Source organism: Geotrypetes seraphini, chromosome 5 (assembly GCF_902459505.1).
Source record: "Geotrypetes seraphini chromosome 5, aGeoSer1.1, whole genome shotgun sequence".
Classification (NCBI taxonomy): Eukaryota; Metazoa; Chordata; class Amphibia; order Gymnophiona; family Dermophiidae; genus Geotrypetes; species Geotrypetes seraphini.
The window spans coordinates 97,800,799-97,821,201 of NC_047088.1; the positions used below are offsets into that span (position 1 = coordinate 97,800,799).

The 20,403-nt window shown below is 42.2% G+C and overlaps 1 protein-coding gene across 4 annotated transcripts in view; it reads left to right on the forward strand.

The window, feature by feature from the left end:
* The window catches only part of TAOK2 (TAO kinase 2), a 275,812-nt gene that overhangs the window by 76,287 nt on the left and 179,122 nt on the right, over positions 1–20,403 (forward strand). For all 4 annotated transcript variants that reach the window (XM_033944805.1, XM_033944802.1, XM_033944803.1 and 1 more), the window contains exon 5: positions 19,903–19,948. In XM_033944805.1, coding sequence (XP_033800696.1) covers positions 19,903–19,948 — 46 coding nt within the window. The remainder of the gene's footprint in view (positions 1–19,902; positions 19,949–20,403) is intronic.

Below are 20,403 nucleotides of genomic sequence, written 5' to 3' on the forward strand. Positions count from 1 at the left end.
CCTTGGCACTACAGTCCAGCTCACCGCTCTGAGCGCCATATTTGTTGTATAACATCATCAGATCTAGTAAGCAAATTGCCTGATGAATCAGTAATATGTATAATCAAATGCCTTTTTTTCCCCTTTGAGATAATTGGCTAAATCTCTTCCAGCCTTATTAGATGTTTTATAGTATGAGGGTTTCTGTACAAATATTTCTTCCCTAGCCTTTTTGCTTAGCAGCTCATAAGCAAATTTCAGTTTAATCAATTCATTTACTGTATCAGAATTCCAGCGTTCAATTAATTTATTTTCAAGAGCCTTTATAGATATTTCTTGCTTAATAAGTGTTTCATTTTTTTTATTATTTTAGCAGTATATTGAATAATAAGGCCTCTGTAATAGTTGCCTTAAACGCGTCCCGTAGTAAGAGAATAGATCAGTGGTCTCAAACTCGTAGCCCAGGGGCCACATGCAGTCCACCAGGTACTATTTTGAGGCCCTCGGTATGTTACCATTATTCTAGAACGTTGTCACCACACTGCTGTAACCTCAAGCAAGAATAGATGATACAGACCCAGTATTAGTGTTAAAGTAATCATCAATAGCTATGTGCATATGTTTAACAAAATCTTCAACAACAAAGCATCATTGAATCTCCATATAGAAGGGGAATTAGGGATGATGTTAAGAATACATTCAAAGGAAATAGCAGCATGATCAGAAATTAAGATACTTTCAATTGAGCAATCAATAGCCAAATCCACAAAAGTAGTAGTGACAAGGAAAAAGTCAATTCTGGAGAAAGATTTATGTACTGGAGAACAAAATGTATATTCTAGCAATGAAGGATAATGAAGTCTTCAATTTTAATTCATCAGTGAGATGGTGTAATCCCTTATTAGTGGCCTCTGATTTTCTAACAGGCTTTATATCAATAATAATGTCAATAATATGATTATAATTTCCAGCAATTATAAAATTGGAAAACACATATTTATAAATATCCTGAAAAAATTCTGTAGCAGTTACAGAGGGAGCATATGGGTTCAGGATGGAATATTCAAATTTGTCAAGAGATAGATTCAGCAATATCTATCTTCCCTCCGTGTCAACAAAATGGTTAATAATTTGAACAATAATAGTATTTCTAATTAGAATAGTAACACCTCTTTTTTATGTATGGCAGAAGAGAAAAAAACCCCAGTACTTCCCTGCAATTTATTTGATTCTTTATCATTAAGATGAGTTTACTGTAACATACAAATATCTGATTTAGGGGTTGTTGTTTTTTAGATAATTAAATGCTTTTTTCCTTATAATGGGATGGTTAATATTAATTGAAAATATTTTTAGTGAAAATATTTTAGTCATTTTAGGGATGCAAAATTAAGTAGGATCGTATATGTAACATTACTCAGTTATACATAAATATAATAGATTTGTACATACGATTGGAAATAGAAAGGAGTAAAGACATATCAAGCAGTACTATATGGTCATTTAAGTACCCATCCTTAACACTCAACTGGAACACACCAATTCTGGTCTGGTAATTATCAGAAAAAAATAATCTATACACAGAAATAAGAAATGAAATTAAGAAGGAAAAAATACCTCCATCAATTTTAACTTCTCCAAATGCGAGCAGGATAAGTGGAGCTCAAAAGCAACCCCCCCCCCCCCTTATAAATGCCAAGTGAGTTCTATATAACTCCAGCACATTCTCTATTCTATTATATAACATATAATATAGTTTCAAGTTTCCAAGTTTTATTAAAATTTGATATACCATTTAAAATAGGCCAGCATTCCTCCCCTCAAGGATCATCTGTGGAGTCTGATTAAGAAAGTCCTCAGAGTTCAGTCCTGAGTGAATATAAGCCTCAGGTATGTAAATCACTGAATACCTCTACATGGATGGGAAAAGGGGGCAATGTCTGGAAAGCAGTTAATACTAATGCTCAATGTATGGGAAACAAGATTCTGGATCTAGAAGCTGTGATGGAAGAAGAGGAGTTGGATATAGTAGTGATCACAGAGACATGGTTCACAGAGAACCATGACTGGGATGTAATTATACCGGGCTGTAATCTGTTCAGAAAAGACATGGTAGGAAGAAAAGGAGGAAGAGTAGCGTTATATGTTAAAGATCATGTTAAAGCCACACAATTGCAGGATCTGCAGGGCAAGGAAGAGGCACTGTGGATCAATTTGGAAAGAGGGAATGGTGAATATATTTACATTGGTGTAATATACAAGCCTCCTTCACAGACAGAAGAAGTAGATAGAGATTTAATAGTAGACATTCAGAATATATCTGAAAAAGGGGAAGTCTTGCTAATAGGTGATTTTAAAATGCCAGATGTTGATTGGGGTATCCTATTACGGGGTCTTCTAGAAGTAGGGAGATTCTGGATTCTCTGCAAGAAGAACTGTTCCTGCAGTTGGTAATGAAACCCACACGGTATGGGGTCATACTGGACTTAGTGCTTACAAATGGGGAAAGTGCTTTCTGATGTTACAGTGGGTGATCATCTGGCATCCAGTGATCACTGCATGGTATGGCTTAATATTAAGATGGGTATAGAGATGGCTCATTCAAAAGCAAAGGTTCTAGATTTTAAAAAAAACTAACTTTGTTTGGATGGGGGTTTACGTCAAGGAATTATTGTCTGAATGGGAATGTTTGGAAGGAGTGGAAATGTGGTGGGTAAAACTGAAAGGAGCGATTGTAAGGGCGACAAACCTTTTTGTGAGGCAAGTAAGTAAAAGTAAGAGATGGTTCTCAAAAGTAGTAGCTGAGAAGGTAAGGAATAAGAGGTTAGCTTTCATAAACTACAAAAGATTGCTGAAAGAGGAAGACAGGCAAAAATATCTGGAAAAGTTGAGAGGCTGGTCGTGTAGTCAGGAAAGCAAAGATGCAAATGGAAGAAAAAATAGCTAACACGATAAAACATGGAGACAAGACTTTTTTTTAGATATATTAGTGATAGGAAGAAGTGCAAAAGTGGCATTGTGAGACTCAAAGGTGAAGAATATATAGAAAGGTATAGAATGGTAAAGAAAAGGCTACAGAAGAAAAACATGAATAGGGATGGAGGAGTAATAGACCCTGATTGATTTTCAGAGTGTTGTGTTCGTGAGGAGCTAGCTAAAATAAAGATAGACAAATGATGGGGCCAGATTGTGAACATCCTAGGGTGCTGAAGGAACTTAGGGAAGTTCTAGTAGCTCCACTGACTGACTTTTTCAACGAGTCTCTAGAGTCAGGAGTGGTACTGGAGGACTGGTGAAGGTTGGATGTGGTCCCTCTCCACAAAAGTGGAAGTAAGGAAAAAGTAGGGAATTATAGGCCGGTAAGCAAATTAATGGAAACACTTTTGAAACAGAGAATGGTCAAGTTTCTGGAATCCTGTGGATTACAGGACCAGAGGCAACATGGATTCACTAGAGGTAGGTCTTGTCAGACAAATCTGAACAATTTCTTTGACTGAGTGACCAGAGAATTGGATAGAGGATGTGCGCTAGATGTGGTGTATTTAGATTTTAGCAAAGCCTTTGACAATGTTCCACACAGACGTCTGATAAATAAACTGAGTGCCCTCGGGATGGGTCCCAAAGTGACGAGCTGGATCAAGAACAGGTTGAGTGGAAGGCGACAGAAGGTAGTGATCAATGGAGATCGTTCTGAGGAAAGGGATGTTACCAGTGGTGTGACTTAAGGTTCTGTTCTTGGGCCTGTTTTTTTAACATTTTTATAAATGATATTGCTAAAGGATTGTTGGGTAAGATTTGCCTCTTTGGGGATGATGCCAAAATCTGCAATAGAGTAGACACGCCGGATGATGTGAATGACATAAAGAATGACCGGGTGAAACTTGAAGAATGGTCTGAAATTTGGCAGCTAAAATTTAATGCTAAGAAATGCTAGGTCATGGATTTGGGCTGCAAAAACCCAAGGGAATGGTACAGTTTAGGGGGGTGAAGAACTTATGTCCACGACAGAAGAGCGGAACTTGGGTGTGATTGTATGTGATGATCATAAGGTGGCCAAACAGGTGATGGCGAAAGCTAGAAGGATGCTAGATTGCATAGGGAGAGGTATGGCCAGTAGGAAAAAGGAGGTATTGATGCCCCTGTACAAGACTTTGGTGAGACCTCATTTAGAATATTGTGTACAATTCTGGAGGCCGCACCTTCAAAAAGATAAAAAAAAAGGATGGAGTCAGTCCAGAGGAAGGCTGCTAAAATGGTGAGTGGTCTTCATCATAAGGCATTAAAGATCTCAATCTGTGGAGGAAAGGCAGGAGAGGGGAGATATGATAGAGACGTTTAAATAGCTATGTAATGTAAATGCGCATGAGTCGAGTCTCTTGCATTTGAATGGAAATTCTGCAATGAGAGGGCATAGGATGAAGTTAAGAGGTGATAGGCTCTGGAATAATCTAAGGAAATACTTATTTACAGAAAGGTTGGTAGATGCATGTAACAGTCTCCCAGAAGAGGTGGTGGAAACAGAGACTGTGTGTCTGAATTCAAAAGGGCACGTGGAATCTCTTGGAGAGAGAAAGAGATAATGGTTACTGTGGATGGGCAGACTAGATGGGCCATTTGGCCTTTATCTGCCATCATTTTTCTATTTCTAAGCAATGAACAAAACTAGTGAATAAAAATATTTAAAAACTTTGAGGGAATATGACGAAGACAAAAACATTACAAAGCGTACAGGAACAAATGGAAAGGAGGGCTGAACTATAATTGTAATAGGAAAGAAGAATGGTGATGGACTATATAAAAGTATACATATCTCACTGGTTTGTTATATCATGAACATTCTGTTCTTTCTTATTTTTCTGGTTTAGTATTATGCTTGTTTTAGCATGTGAAGTGTGTTCACTGCATTCAGTAATTTGTACTGAAAGTTTAGTCACATTTCATAGTTCAATTATATTTTGAGCACTGGTTTGAATCAGTGACTTAATTGAAGACAGTTTAGTCATGGTAGGATCTATAAGACTGTGCAATTCTTCTAGCTGCCATTTTAAGAGGTATTGAAAAATCTTGTCTGATCTTACCGTTATTGCAGCTACTGCTGATCAGAGTGTGGCTGTTTGTTAGCAGACATCAATATGGTGCAAGGTATAATGTTAGAAAAACAGCTGGATCAGTAAATTCCAGTGAGGGCAGAGAGTTCAAGCGTCCATTCTCCTCGAGGTACAGGCACCGCCCATTCTCCTCGAGGTACAGGCACCCCCCCCCCCCCGAAATGATTGTTGTCCTACATTTAGGGGCATGGAGCTCTAGATACGCAAGCAGGAGTCATCTAAAGAAGACTCCACGCTGCCTTCAAAGGAATTTTCTCTGGAACTTGTCAGTTTAGTGTGGAGAGCCTTTCAGGATAACTAAAATCCACAGGGAGAGTCTGGCAGTGCACCAGGAGGCGAATGAGGGGAGTTAGGACTCCCAGGGCACATCTGCCTCAAATTTGTTCAAGATGGCCGCTTTCCCCACCAGCTAATTTGCGATTTTTGGCATCCTACCCGGTGTTTCGTTCTTTCTTTCTGCTTTCCCTACTCCACGTTGGTACAGTGTGTTGCCCCGTACCCATGATGGCTCAATTCAGCAAGCGCACGATGAAAGATTATGCGACCATGCTGGGGATCGCCCGAAAGCATCGGCGGCCTTGCCACGTGTGGGATTGGCTCCGGAGTCCCCAACCCCATCGTTGCCTGCTCTGGTGGCTCCTCCGTCGAATGATGCTATGTCGGAGCTCCAGGGCATGTTTCAGGAGATCCAGACGGATCTGAAAGCGGTTCGTGCTAATTTGACAGCTCTTGCCTCGGATTTGCAAGGAGAGATTTCTGAGCTGGGAAGGCGCATGGACGAATCAGAGAATCGTATAGAAGAACAACAGAGGGATATTTCCCGATTAGAAACTCAACACACTGATTCTCGGGATACACAGTTATATCTGCTGACTAAAATAGAGAATCTCAAAAACTGTAGTCGGCGGGCGAATATTCGGATTCACAGACTCCCGGAAACTGCTGAGTTTATGGATTGTGATATGGTGGTTCGTCATATCGCGAGCCACCTCCTTTCGGATGGGATGTCGGAGGTGGCACCGGCTGATATCCGCCTCGAATGGGCACACAGAGCAGTGCAGGCCCCTCAAGCTAACAGACCCTGTGATATAATAGCCTGTTTTCCAGGATTACAAACTTAGAGACGGTTATGATGAAAGCCCAAGTCCAGGCTTCGATCCAGTGGGAGAATCAAACTATTGAACTCTATCATGATCTGGCGGCAGTTACACTACAGAGGAGAGCTGTCTTGAGGCCTGTTTTAAAGTATTTGCGGGATAGGGCACTTTGGTACCGCTGGCGCCACCTGTTCGCTCTTTTGTTTCATCTGGACGGGGTGTTAAAAATGGTGCGCTCATTGGAGGATGCTGTGCAGATTTTTCCTGAGGTACTGCTGGGCCTTTCCAAAAGAGTCTCAGAGGATGGTCTCTTTCTATGCCCTTACTGTCACAGTACAAGACCTCGCTGTTGGAAGCTGCAGGGTCGCAGGCAGTTGCGTGTGCACCAGATACGGTGGTGGCCCCTGATCAAGGGGACACCCCCCCCCCCAGTCTGACTGTTCAGACTTTCAGTTCTGTTAGATGTGTGACTGATCATTTTGATCGCCCAGCAGATTCCCTATGTTCCCTGCTGTGTAATGAGTGGAATAAGAGCCCAGTCTTATGCATTTTCTGGCATCCTGGTAAAGCTATATTGGTCCCTGAGCATTGGGATGCTCCTGCAGAGTCCCTCTCAGTAACCATGACAATGCCTCAGCTGTATCTAAGGGCACAGAGGTGTCAACAGTTGTTCATCCAGCCCAAAGAAGATTTCTTGGTAGCGCAGGTTACCAAGCACACATCCCTGACCAAGTGTTGGAGGCGTGGTATTAAGGTTATGTAGATTGCAAAGTGAATGTGATTCTTAATAGGCAATTTGAACCACTGTCCTTGTGAATCAAAGCAGCTGCAGTACCTTCTTTGTAACACGGGCCCATGATACCAGTGTGCAGAGTCTTGAGCTGGCGGAGGGTCAGCCTTTCTCTTGGCTTCTATTGGATAGAGTGGATAATGTAGCCGATGTTCTCTAAGACATCAGAGTCATGAGCCAAGTTTTGGCTTTTTCGATTTCTCCCTGCAGAATGCTGGAACAGGCAATGGGCTTGGAGGTTCCTCCTTCAAGGCTACTATCAGCAGACTTCCTTTCAGGGGTCAAATGTTGTCCGAATGGGATTGGACAATCGCATGACCAGCTTGGCAGATCATTGGCTGCCTGGCAGCAGACCACGAACTTCTAGTGGCACTGGACAGTCTAATTTTTGTGTCTCCAGGCACTTTTGGCAGTCCTCAGCAGGAGCCGCCTCTCGGAGCCAGCGATCCAGACGGTGATGCTCAGGTCCCCCAGGCAGAGCCAAACCACCAGTTTTGTCCCAATTCAATCTTCATGAAAGCACAATGATGCCAAATCCAGAGCAATTCTCATGAAGATAAGGGGACGGCTCTCTGACTAGATGGTACCCTGGACACAGCTTGTGATTGATCATTCAGAGTGGTTGCAAGCTTGAATTCATCCAGCCTTTGATGGACTGGTTGGTGGCCTCCCAGGTGTGATGTCCAAAGAAAGGAAGCAAGGTCACGGTTACAACTTAAAGGCTGTTAGAATTTCTGTCTTAGAATTGGTTCCGACCAAAGACTCAGGTGCAAGCATATTCTCCATATATTTCAGGATACCCTACAGGGCTCAGACAAGTAGAAATCTGTGGATCTTACGTCACAGAGAGACAGTATGGTCGGTCATAGCAGCAGCAGCTCCAGTGAAGTGTCTGGCCTCTCTGGATTTTGACAGAGCTGTATCTGCTCGTTCTCATATTTCCAGACCACAGAGAGTTCCTGAGGTTTTATGTCCTAGTAAACCTTTACCAGTTCTCGGCCTTTCCCTTTGGACTGACCTCAGCACCTTGCACATTCCACAAAGTAATTGTGGTGCTAGCTGCCCGCCTATGCAGATTAGGCTTGTAGGTTTAGCCATACCTGGGCTTCTGGCTGATCAAAGCTTTGTTGTTTCCAGAAGGGGGGAGCAAGCAGTGGATCTTGTGGTCAGGGTCCTTCAGAGAGTGAATTTCCGAAAGAGCCAACTGATTTAATCACATTCTCTGGAATTCCTGGAGGGAAGGGGGGGGGGGTTGACATGGTCAATGGCTGTGTCTGTCTACCTAAGGCATGCAGTCCGAAGCTTTGCACTCAGATAACGAGCTTGCTAGCCATTCCAGCTCCGTCCATGTGCCACTACTTCCAAGTACTAGATTCCAGGACAGCCACAATAGATGAGGTTCCCTGGGCTGATGCTTGCTTGCATCCTCTCCAGCACGCATTTCTTTCTCGGTGGTCATTGGAATTGAACTTCCTGCAGATACCGCTGCTGTTAGCACTGGTAGCCTGGGCTAGGATGGAGTGGTGGTCCCATCCGCAAGCGTTGTCAAGGGGCAAACCATTCCGAATATTCAGCTGGGTAATTGTGACAGTGGATGCCAACCTGTTCAGCTGGGGGGAGGGGGGACCTCACTATAACGGATACCCAATCCAGGGGTATTGGTCGACCTTCCAAAGATAGTGGTCAATCAGCAAATTACAACTTCGAGCCATTTGTTTGGCATTGCAGAATGCAGAAGAGGGACAAGCAGTTCGAGTCTTCTTGGACAATGCTACAGGGAAGCACCAAGAATGCATAGCTAAGTCTGGAAGCTCACCTAATGTTCAAGTGGGCGGAGCTTCATCTTCAGGCATTCTCAGCAGAACATGTAGTGGGAATGGACAATTTCTGAGCCATTTTCCTCAGTAGATAAACACTGAATCCAGGAGAGTAAACGCTGTCTGTAGCAGCCTTCCAAGCCATTGTTCCAAGCAACGTTCAATCTGATAGCAACAGACGAAGAGCCGAACCTGGAAGCATAGGTCAGAACACTCTGGTCCAGCTGTGGCTGAAGGTTGAGACCTTATTCCTCTGTATCCCATGGTAGACCAGATTCTCTGCAGGATTGAAAGCCATCTGAGAGCAGTCATTCTACTGGCTCTAGACTGGCTATGCAGACCTATTGTGTCTTCAGACAGGCACAAGTCTCAACCTATGAGTACTGCCAGACCTTCTTCTCAGGGACCTGTTGGTTACAGAAGCTCCACATCGCTTTGCTCTTATGACATGGTTCTTCAGCGCGGGGTGTTAGCATGCAATGGATACTTAGAGGCAGTCATTGGTACTCTGCTTAGGTCCAAATAGCCGTCAATGGTCTCTGCCTATGCTAAGGCATGGAAAGTTTTCCAGCACTGGTGCATCAAGGAAAAGGAGGAAACTTTCTCTGCCCTTGTCTCTGTGGCCTTCCACCAGGCTGGCCTTGACAAGGGTCTTACAGTGTCATCTTAGAGTCCAAGTAGCAGGACTTCCTTCGTTTAGGGCTTGTGACCAAAGAGCTACCTTGGCATCTCATTCAGACATAACCAGATTCTTACAGGGAACATTGTATCTCAGACTCCTGGTAAACCTCCATTCCCTGCTTGGGACCTTAATATGGTTTTGCAGCTCAACCAAGCTCCATACAAGCTGCTGATGGAAGCATCTTTGATGGATCTGATGCTCAAGTTGATTTTTTTCTTGTGATCATAACCTCTGCGAAAACAGTCTCGGAGCTACAGGCTCTTTCATGTATAGAATCTTTCATGTATAGAATCTTTCCTTAAATTCACTGAAGCTGGAATTGTGTTGCACACCATCCCACCTATTTTTGCCGAAGGTTGTTTCTGAGTTCCTTGTCTATCAGGATGTCAGAATGTTCTCAGGTTCCAAGAAGGATTGGATTCTGCAGCAGTTAGATGTTAGAAGAGTGCTTCTCTGATATCGTGAGGTCACCAATGAGTTCATGCTCTCTTGTCATGCTTACAAATACAGGTGGGCACGGTGCACTGGCTTTCAAGGCCACGATTTCCAGACGGGTCCGTAAGACCATTTTGTCTGTATATATTTCTTGTGGGTCACAGTTGCCAATTTCTGTAAGGACACATTTGACTAGAAGCGTGGCAGTTTTCTTAGGCAGAAACTCAGGCGGCCTTCCCCGAGGAGATTTGTAGGGCAGCGACTTGGTCCACTCTACATACATTTTCCAGATTTTACAGAGTGGATGTAGTAGCAACAGAAGACTCCGCCTTTGGGTCCTCAGTGTTATGGGTTGGCGCAGTGGTTCCGCCCTAGATTTCTGGGACTACTTTTGTATGCCTGCTCATCCAGAATGACACACCTATTGTACTAGAAAAAGAGGTTCTTACCTTGCTAATAACTTTTCTAGTGTCATTTTGGAGCCCCTCCCTGTTACTTGTGTCTACTATCTCTGTCAGAACATCCAGATTCAAAGTAGTGATTGCATGCCAGTCTGGCTTTTGGGGTCTACAGTGTATACTATTGCTATAACATTTGGGGGGTTATAATTGCCATTGTGCCAAAGAACGGCAAGATTTTGATGATTTTGTGTGTTTTGTGTTAGAACACATTCCTGTTACCCCGCGGAGGGGCAATGTGAAGAGACTTTTGTACCAGCATGAACAGCGCTGGATTTTCTTTTTGGATACTATTTGGCCTAATGGCCTTAATCAGCGGTTGGAGTGGGTGGCATTCTTTGGATGAGTGACAGTTTGAAGAATGAATGACAGTTGTATGGACGAATGGCAGCCGTTTTTTGGCTGTTGCTATGACGCTGTAACTCGGAAGTGCTACCGGAAGTTGGATCCTGCAGTTCTTTTTAGCAATAGGTGTTTCCTGTGCCAGCGTGCACGGAAGAGGAGTGAAGTTTTCCAGCTCTTACATTCCCTGAGGAACCCTTTGAGAGGCGAAACAAGTCACTTGTTGGAGGATTGGGCATGGATTCTGGACTGCACATCTAAATGGTGCCGTGGTGTTTTCATCTACAGTCTGGCCAGACATTTTCTACCAGCACAGCATGGCATTTCAGACCATGGTCCCAAGCTAAGTAAAACTTTTTTTGCTTTTCCTGTGCACAGTGATGGGTATATTACCCTTTTGATAATTACATTTCAGTGGTAGTGGAGTTTTTTTGCCAGTGATAGTACATAAGCAGCTTGGACTTTAAACAGTATTGAAGTGGTTTATTGCTGCATTTAAATTTTTGAGGCTTTTTCTCCACTGGTTTGTGAAATGGTTATCGGGGGAGTGTAACCCATCTCTGGTGAGTAATATTTTGTAGTTAAATTTTGGGATTTAAACATCTCTATCATATCTCCCCTCTTCCGCCTTTCCTCTAAAGCAGGGGTGTCCAACCTGCGGCCCCATGAAGTATTTTGTGAGGCCCCGGATGAGGGTAATGTTTTCCTCTGCTGCCCCCGGGTGTTTACTATCTTGCCAGCTCCCTCCTCTGTCTTGCTGCAGCATTTGCGCGGCCCCTGAAACATTTTTTTCAGCCAATGCGGCCCAGGGAAGCAAAAAGATTGGACACCCCTGCTCTAAAGTATACATATTGAGATCTTTAAGTCTGTTACCATACGCCTTATGAAGAAGACCACGCACCATTTTGGTAACCTTCCTCTGGACTGACTCCATCCTTTATATATCTTTTTGAAGATATGGTCTCCAGAATTGTACACAATATTCTAAATGACGTCTCGACAAAATCTTATACAGGGAAATCAATATCTCCTTTTTCCTACTGGCCATACCTCTTCCTATGCACCCTAGCATCCTTCTAGCTTTCACCATCATCTTTTTAACCTGTTTGGCCACCTTTTAAGATCATCACATACAATCACACCCAAGTCCCACTCTTCTGCCATGCACATAAGTTCTTCACCCCCTAATTGCAGCTCATCAGTTTCTCATCTCTCAATATCTTTATGAAATTATAGAAAAGATTGATCAATCTGATTCTGTCCAATCAACTCTTCAGGATTTACATGAATGCACTAAAAACTTAATCAGATTCTCTTTCGACCCTTATGACACAACTTACAGAACTGCAGCTGTAGCCATAGTGGCATGTAGAATTGCTTGGTTCCAAGCCTCTGGGATCAGAGTGGATGTCCATGATGAGCTTTTTGGTAAGAAAGTTGAAAGCATTTTCATAAAAATAAAGGTGACCAATACCACTTTTTAAACATTGGTTAATATTGAACAACCTTGGCCATATTTGCTATGAATAGCGGCAAAATAAATGAACTTCTGGTTCTTACAAAAAGTATGCTCAATATTCCTATCCTTACAACAAATCTCATTACCAGAAGCAATCAAACATTTAAACAATAATAATAACTTTATTTTTCTATACTGCCATAGTCAGGCGACTTCTAGGCGGTTCACATTGAAAGAAGGCTGGACAGTCAGCGAATAGCAATAAGTCTGAATACAATACAGTAAGTCTTAATACAATACAATAAATCTAAATAGAAAACTTACATACTAATTGGAGTTCTATGGATAAAGAATACAATAAAGGATCTTCTTGAGGGAAGGAAAAGGCGTTTACAGAGGGGAAATCCTAGTGAGGGAGAGGACAGTTTTAGTCAATGAATTTGGCGAATAGGGCGGTTTTAATTGATTTTTGGAATGCACTGTAAGTCAGATTGGGTTCATTTATGTAGTTTCTCAGCCTTGAGAATGTAAACTTATCAACTCCTCAAACTCATCTAAAACCTTTGCCTAGTTTTTGAGTGTCGGTTCCCTTTAAACCCACATCATCCCACACAGCTGGTAGAAGGAAGATTAGGACTGCTTTTTACTTTCAGTGAGAAAAGATTATCCTAGACACTCGGGTTCTTTCCATTATACACAGTGGCTACAGACTTCACCTCAGCAGTCAACCACCATCACGCCTTCCATCCTTTTGTCCACCAACTCCTCATCGGATAACTACTCTAAAAAGCAAAGTCAAGTTTCTTCTTCAAGTTCACTGTATAGAGGAGGTCCTCCAGGCCAGAAAAGTTGAGGATTTTATTCAAAATACTTTTGCATTCCCAAGTAAAAGGGAGGACTATGTCCCATATTAGACCCCAGAAAATTGAACTGTTGTACCCTAAAAGAAAAATTCAAAATGAACACACTTGACTACAATTCTTCCTCTCCTCTGCCAAAATGACTGGTTAGTAGCTGTGGATCTAGTGGATGAATATGCTCACATTCCCATCCATCCTTCAGACAATTCCTTTTCTAAAGTCGTGAGTGGAACCGGAGAAGGGCAGATTTTGTTCTTTTCCACAAAAGTGGAAGTAAGGAAGAGGTAGGGAACTACAGGCTAGTAAGTTTGACTTCTGTGGTAGGTAAATTAATGAAAACGCTTTTAAAATTGAAATCGCCTTGAATACTGACAAGGCGATTAATCAAATAAATATTAAACTTGAAACTTGAAAATTTGAATGAAGTTTCTGGAATCCAATAGACTACAGGGCCCGAGGCAACATAGATTCACAAGTGTTATGTCTTGCTAGTCAGATCTGATCAATTTCTTTGACTGCGTGAACAGAGTTTTGGACAGAGGAAGATCATTCGATGGGGTGTATTTAGATTTTAGCATAGCTTTTGACACTGCTCCACATAGGCATCTAATAAATAAACTTAGTGCCCTCTGTATGGGCCCCAAAGTATGGTTGAGTAAAAGGAGACATAGGATAGTGGTAAATGGAAATCGCTCTGAGAAAAGGGATGTTATCAGTGACATTCCACAAAATTTGGTTCTTAGGTGTCTTCTAGTTTAATATCTTTGTAAGTGATATTGCGGTAGGGCTGTCTAGTAAGATGATGCCAAAATCAACAATAAGGTAGACACCCTTGATGGTGTGGAGACACCCTTGATGGTGTGGAGAACATGAGGAAGGAGCTAGCGAAGTTTAAGAATTATCTGAAATTTAGCAGCTATGATTTAATGCTAAGAAATGCAAGGTTATGCATTTGGGCTACGAAAACCTAAGGGAATGGTACAGTTTAGGCCAGGGGTGAAGAACTTTTGTGCATAAAAGAGGAGCCGGACAAGGTTGTGGATAGTATTTGAAAATTTGACCCTGAATGGAGGAGTGACCTACCCTGTTACCCCAAAAATAAGGATTTTAGAAGTATATTTTGATAAAAATCTATCCATGAGTGATCATATTGATGTTCTAGTCTGAAAAGGCTTCTTTACATTATGAAAACTATAAACAATTAGATAGTGCTTCAACACTATTTCAGTCAGGTTATTGGTACGATCTTTAGTGTTGAGTATTTTGGACTATTGTAATATAGTAAATCCGGCAGGTAATTGTAAAAAATTATCAAAGATTACATATTGTACAAAATACTGCCTTGCGTTTAATTTTTAATTTGAAGAAGACAGATCATGTTACACCTTACTATAAAGAACTTCATTGGTTGCCAGTAGAGACTAAGCTGTTTTTCAAGTTTGGAATCTTGTGTTATAAGGCCTTGCATGGTTACACACCCAATTATTTAGTTGACCAATTTACATTGATCAATCCCATTCGCTGGTTGCGAGCCTCTGCATTGTTTGTTTTTCCTTCTGCTCATGGTTGTTCATATAAGAGATTTGTGATACAGAGTTTCTTAGACTATTATATTTTTCTTCATCCTATATACATTTTAGAAAATTATTAAAATCAAGGGCTCCTTTTATCAAGCCGCAATAGCGGGGTTAATGCACGTGATTTTTCATCACGCGCTAACCCCCACGCTGGCCAAAAACTACCGCCTGCTCAAGAGGAGGCAGTAGTGGCTAGCGCAGCTGGCGGTTTAATGCATACTATCACGTGCGTTAAACCGTTAGCGCAGCTTGATAAAAGGAGCCCCAAGTTTATTTGCAAAATTCCTGGAGAATTGACTTGTTAATCACTGAGATTGTTCAATCTTCTTAGTTTGTTAAACCGCATAGAGCTGCAAGATTTTGCAGTATACAAATGTGATTTTATGTTATGTTAAGGTGGCCAAACAGGTTGAAAAGGCAACGGCGAAAGCTGGAAGAATGTTTGGATACATAGGGAGAGGAATTGCCAGTTGAAAAAAGAGGGAATGATGCCCTTGTATAAGACTGACAAGACCCCATTTAGAGTATTGAGTAAAATTTTGGAGACTGTATATTCAAAAAGATATAAGATGCACTTTTTCCACCCCAAAAAGTGGATTGATAATAAGGGTGCGTCTTATGGAGCGAATACCCACCCACCCACCCCTTACCTTAATTCCTACGGCGGTCCAATGCTATAGGGCAGGAGCTTTCAGCCTCCTGCCCTTCCCTCCGGCTGACTCCTGAGCGGCAGTGCGGCAGAGCAACGCAGAAGGTAGGCGCAAGCTTTTCGTTTCCTGCCTTGTCCCTGCGCTGCTCAGTGAAGGAGGAAAAGCCATCGTTATTTAGCCGTCCTGCCGCCAGCACTCACCCTTCTCGCCATGCTGCTGATCGGCTGCACTTCCCACCTTGCCCCGACTGCCAAGGGAACGGCGCACTACCATCTCTGGGCTCTTGAGGAAGCCGGGAACCGATGGTATATCTGTCAGGTGCATCACAACCCCGCCAGCATGAGAGGGAGTTGCGCCAAAATCGGAGCTCTGCCGCTGGGGCTGGAACAGTCGAGCATACACATACCAAACTCCCATCCACCCACCTATTGACTAATAAAGAGCAGCCCTAGCCGGCCCGGAACTGAGAGAGGGGTAGGGGCAGGTCCTGGCCAAATTTTCTTTCATTAGTGCTGTCCGGATTTTTACTTTTTTAAAAGATAATTGTGTACGCTTCATTTTGGTTTCCTTTCAACAATTAGACTTTTTTTTATCGGTGTAGAACCTCATATGTTAAAATAAAATTTAAGAGGGCAGGGTGGATGAGTGTTTCTTTTATTTTTTTGGAGGGGAACCGGGGGGAGTTGCGGGTCGGGTCCTCGTTTGGAGACCTGTTCAATAGAAGTACCCTATGTTACCAGCTGCCCCTGGACAGGCTGGTGCCCCAGCATGTCCTCAGCCATAGAGGAGCCATCAACTTCAGCTCTGTGATCTTTGGCTGCCCCAATCCTAGGCAGCTCTCCCAGAGACATGGAGCAATTTCTTATGACAGCTCTGATCAAACTGCATTAAGGAATTAAGGTAAGGGGGAGGGTGGCCTCCTGGTGGAGGTGGTAGATACAAAAAATGTATCCAATTCAAGAAAGCTTGGACAAGTACATTGGATCTGTAAGGGAGAGGAAGGGATAATAGATGCCATGGTTAGGCAGACTAGATAGGCCATATGGTATTTATTTGCCTTCATTTTTCTCTGTTTTTATATTTCATGCCTTTCTTGTTATTATCAGTACAAGGTACTACTCCCTTTTTGGACTCTGCACCACGAGTCTCAACATGAGACTTCTTCAGTGGGACCTACGTGCAAAGTAGAACCAACATCAAGATCATCTTCTACTACCACTATTACTATTTATCATTTCTATAGCGCTGCTAGACGCACGCAGCACTGTACATTAACATCTTCTGATGAACACTCAAATTACAGAAACTTCATGTCAGGCACTTCATTGGTAGTCTGAAGCATCTGATCACTTCCAGAGGAAATGTTTTCATCTACCTTGCATTCGGACCACACTTACCACCAAAGCCTCCCAGACTGGTTGGGGAGCTCATATGTCCCACTTAATAACTCAGGGCACATGGTGATCTCTAGAGCAGTGTTCTTCAACCACCGGTCCGTGGACCGGTGCCGGTCCACAGAAATTTCCTGCTGGTCCACAGGGCCAGCATGTGCATCAGGCCCAAAACAGTGTTCTTCAAATGCTGGTTCATGGTGCGATTGATGCAGCATTATCTTCAAGCCTCTTCCTCACTGATTCAGTGCACAAAGCCTTCAGAGGGAAGGCTTCCAGATGAGGCACGGGACGCGCAAGGAGCTGCTGCCTGCAGCTTTGTGCACTGCATCAGTGAGGAAGAGGGAGCCGGCCTGAAGATAATACCGGGGGCAGCATAAAATGGCCAGGCAGGAGCAGGCCAGAAGGTAAGGTATAGCATGGAGGGAGGGAGACAACAAAGGTAGGGGAAATGATTTTGTTTTTGAATTTAGTGATTGGATTATGTCAATTTTGAGAATTTACATCTGCTGTCAGTGTGCTTTGTGTAGTTTAATTATGTGGTTAATCATTATATGTTGTTAATAAGATTATATTGTGTATCTGTGAAAAATAAATGGAAAAAATAGTGTTACAATTAGTACTATTATGGGGGCGGGGTCTGGGGTGGAGATTGGGTAGTGATAGGCGGGGTCTGGCCCACGACTTAGCCCAGTGTTCTTCAACCGCCGGTCCACGGACCGATGCCGGTCCACAGAATAATTCTTTTATTTCTGCCGGTCCATAGGTGTAAAAAGTTTGAAAAACACTGCTCTAGAGCAAACTGTACAAGTTCAAACAGACAATCAAGTCACAATGTATTATTTAAACAAGCAAGTGGGAACTAGATCTTTTCTATTTTGCAAAGAAGCATTTTGAATTTGTCACTTTGCAGAGTCTCACATCTTTCTAACAGCTATTTATCTCCCTGGAGAATGGAATATCCTGGCAGACAGTCAGCTGTTATCTTTTCCCACTCAAGTGGTCTCTGGATATAAACATATTCCTACAAGTCATACACAGCTTTGATCTTCTCTCCATAGAACTATTTGCTTCAGCAACTAACACCAAATGCAAAAAGATTTTCTCCCATCATCCTACGAGCTTTAGGATTGCAGAGGGTGTTTTCCTTCTCGCTTAGTCAACTGGTCTGCTCTATGCTTTTCCTTCAATTTCTTTTATTCCAAAAACTCTGCAAAAGTCATGTCAGGACAAAGCTCACATCATATTAATAGCTCCAATTTGACTACTCCAACCTTGGTTCTCCTTACCACCTTCATCATCAACTGCCATTTCACCTACCTCTCATTCAGCATCTCATTACTCTAGACAAAGAAACAGTCTATTATATCAATCTCCAATCACCAGCTTTCACTGCATGGAGGTTGAATGGAGGCCGTTCTGTTCATTAACTCTCACTCCAGAAGTTGAGTCAGTTCTCCTAGTTGTTAGCTTTTTTGATTGTATAAAAGCTTACATGTTTAAATGGAAACACTTTTCAAATTGGTATACTTCTCATTCCCATATGTCATATTCATGTCCTATATCTATATTATTGCAATATTTAATCTACTTTTGAGACACTGGTCTTTTCTACTCTTCAGTTTGTGCCTATTTCAGTGCCATCAGTGTGTTCTAAAAAGGCATTCACTCAACTCCTATTTCACAACATCCAGTGATTCAAAGATTTTTGAAGTCTCTTACAAATCAAGCCTCCTGTGCAGAAGCCACTCCCATATTGGGATCTTAATCTTATACTGAAATTTCGTACTGGTCCTCCTCTTGAAAACCTTGAACCATCAACCTTAAAATTCTTTATGTGGAAAACTTTATTTTTAATTGCCATAATGTCTGCTAGACAAATCGACGAATTGCAAGCTCTGGTGTTTTACCAACCTTACCTTCAAATTCTTCTTGATAGGATGTAAGTAAGAGACCTCTATGTTCTTGCCAAAAGTAGTGTCTCCCTTTGGTTTAAATCTACCTATTGTTTTACCAGCTTCTCCTTTTCCTCATGCCATGTTAGAACAATCCATTTTGCATTCTCTGGACTGTCTATACCTACAAAGGACAACAAGACCAAATTGTTCATCCCAATTATTTCTCTCATTTAATCCAAACAATCCAGATTTTCATGCTTCAAAAAGAACTCTTTTGAAACTGGACAGATAGCTATATTGCTTTTTTGTTACCAGTTGCATTCTGTTCAAACTCCACCAAGAGTAACTGCTTAGACTGATGTCCATAACCTTGGCACATTTCTATTCTTCTTCAATCATAGACATTTGCCAAGCAGCTGTTTGGTCATTGCCATATACATTTGCTAAGAGCAGCTATGTCAGTTGGACTAGTCTAGAGAGACCACACGCAATACTAAATTGCCCCCTCAAAATACAAAAACAATAATAATGTATTAAAAGTGTGGGAAAATAAGCATAAGGAGCACTGTTTTTGTATTTTGAGGGAGCAATTTGCGTGTGGTCTCTCTGGACTAGTCCATCTGGCGTAGCTGCTCTTAACAGTGTCTTTTAAGCATCTTGTGCAGCATTTGAGATTTTTGATTTTGATATACATTTGCTAAACATTACTGTATTGAGCAACCTGCATTTACTGATTGTTCATTTGTTAATGCTGTAATAAATTCAATTAATCTGTGAAAACTTCAACTCGCCTCTTTCTTTTTTGTTATCAAGTTGTATTTTTTTTTTATAATACCTGATTCAACTCTCAGCTTGGGAATCTCCACATGTGACTTTTGTTCATCCTGATAGTCCATGGAGAAAGCAGTGTTGCACACCCATAACAGCTGTTCTCCGTGGACAGCCAAATAGAACAGCCACACAATCCTGCTTTACCCTCAGTTGACGTTAGCTCCGTATCATAACTGAAGAGATTTGAATGGGTAGTGCGAGACAGAAACTACCATATATACTCAGGAGCCTAGTTTAAAGGTCTTCTGAGCTCTGTGACAAGAGCTGATCACTACTGTCAGCCGTGATGTCCCCCCCTATCCTTGATGATAGCAAACCATTCTGGTGTTTCAGTATACCTTTGGTGCATTTTTTTTTTTTTTTAAATAGAGGCTGTTGGAGAGGTGGGGCACTAATTCTTTGCTGTTAAATCATAGCTGGGAATTGCTGAATCTAACATGGAATGTGATGTTATCAAGAGGGTCCTGCTGTTAAACTAGAACTTTTTTTTTTCCTTTGGGAATCCTTCTGCTCATATTGGATATTCAGCTCGTGATGGAGTATTGTCTCGGGTCAGCCTCAGACCTCCTGGAGGGTGAGTTTCTGACTCTAGAGTAATCAAGGACTTTGTATTGTCACCTTTCTGCTATTTTGAGGGGGTATATCTATACTGGAATTGCTGGAGTTGCCTGAGAGACAACATGAAGGGTTTCTTTCCCTGTAGGGATCGCTATGAATTCAGCAAACCCCCTAACCCCCCCCCTGCAGTGACTTTAGTACCCCCCCAACCCTGGTTACTTTTGGTACAGGGAAACTGTTGAAAAAAACTAAAGAATATGTCCTTAACTGGAGTTGTCTGTCCATTTTTTTCTGCCCACTTTAGGGTTTCACTCATGGAAGAATGGTCATGCCATTTTTGTACACATGGGATAAACAGTGTTTCTTATCCTCAGCCTCGCTAATACTTGCCACTCCTTTGTCCTTTTCTCCTTTCTGTGGTTATTTTCTGGTCTCTGAGAAAGAGTGGAGGAGTCTGTTTCATTTCATTAG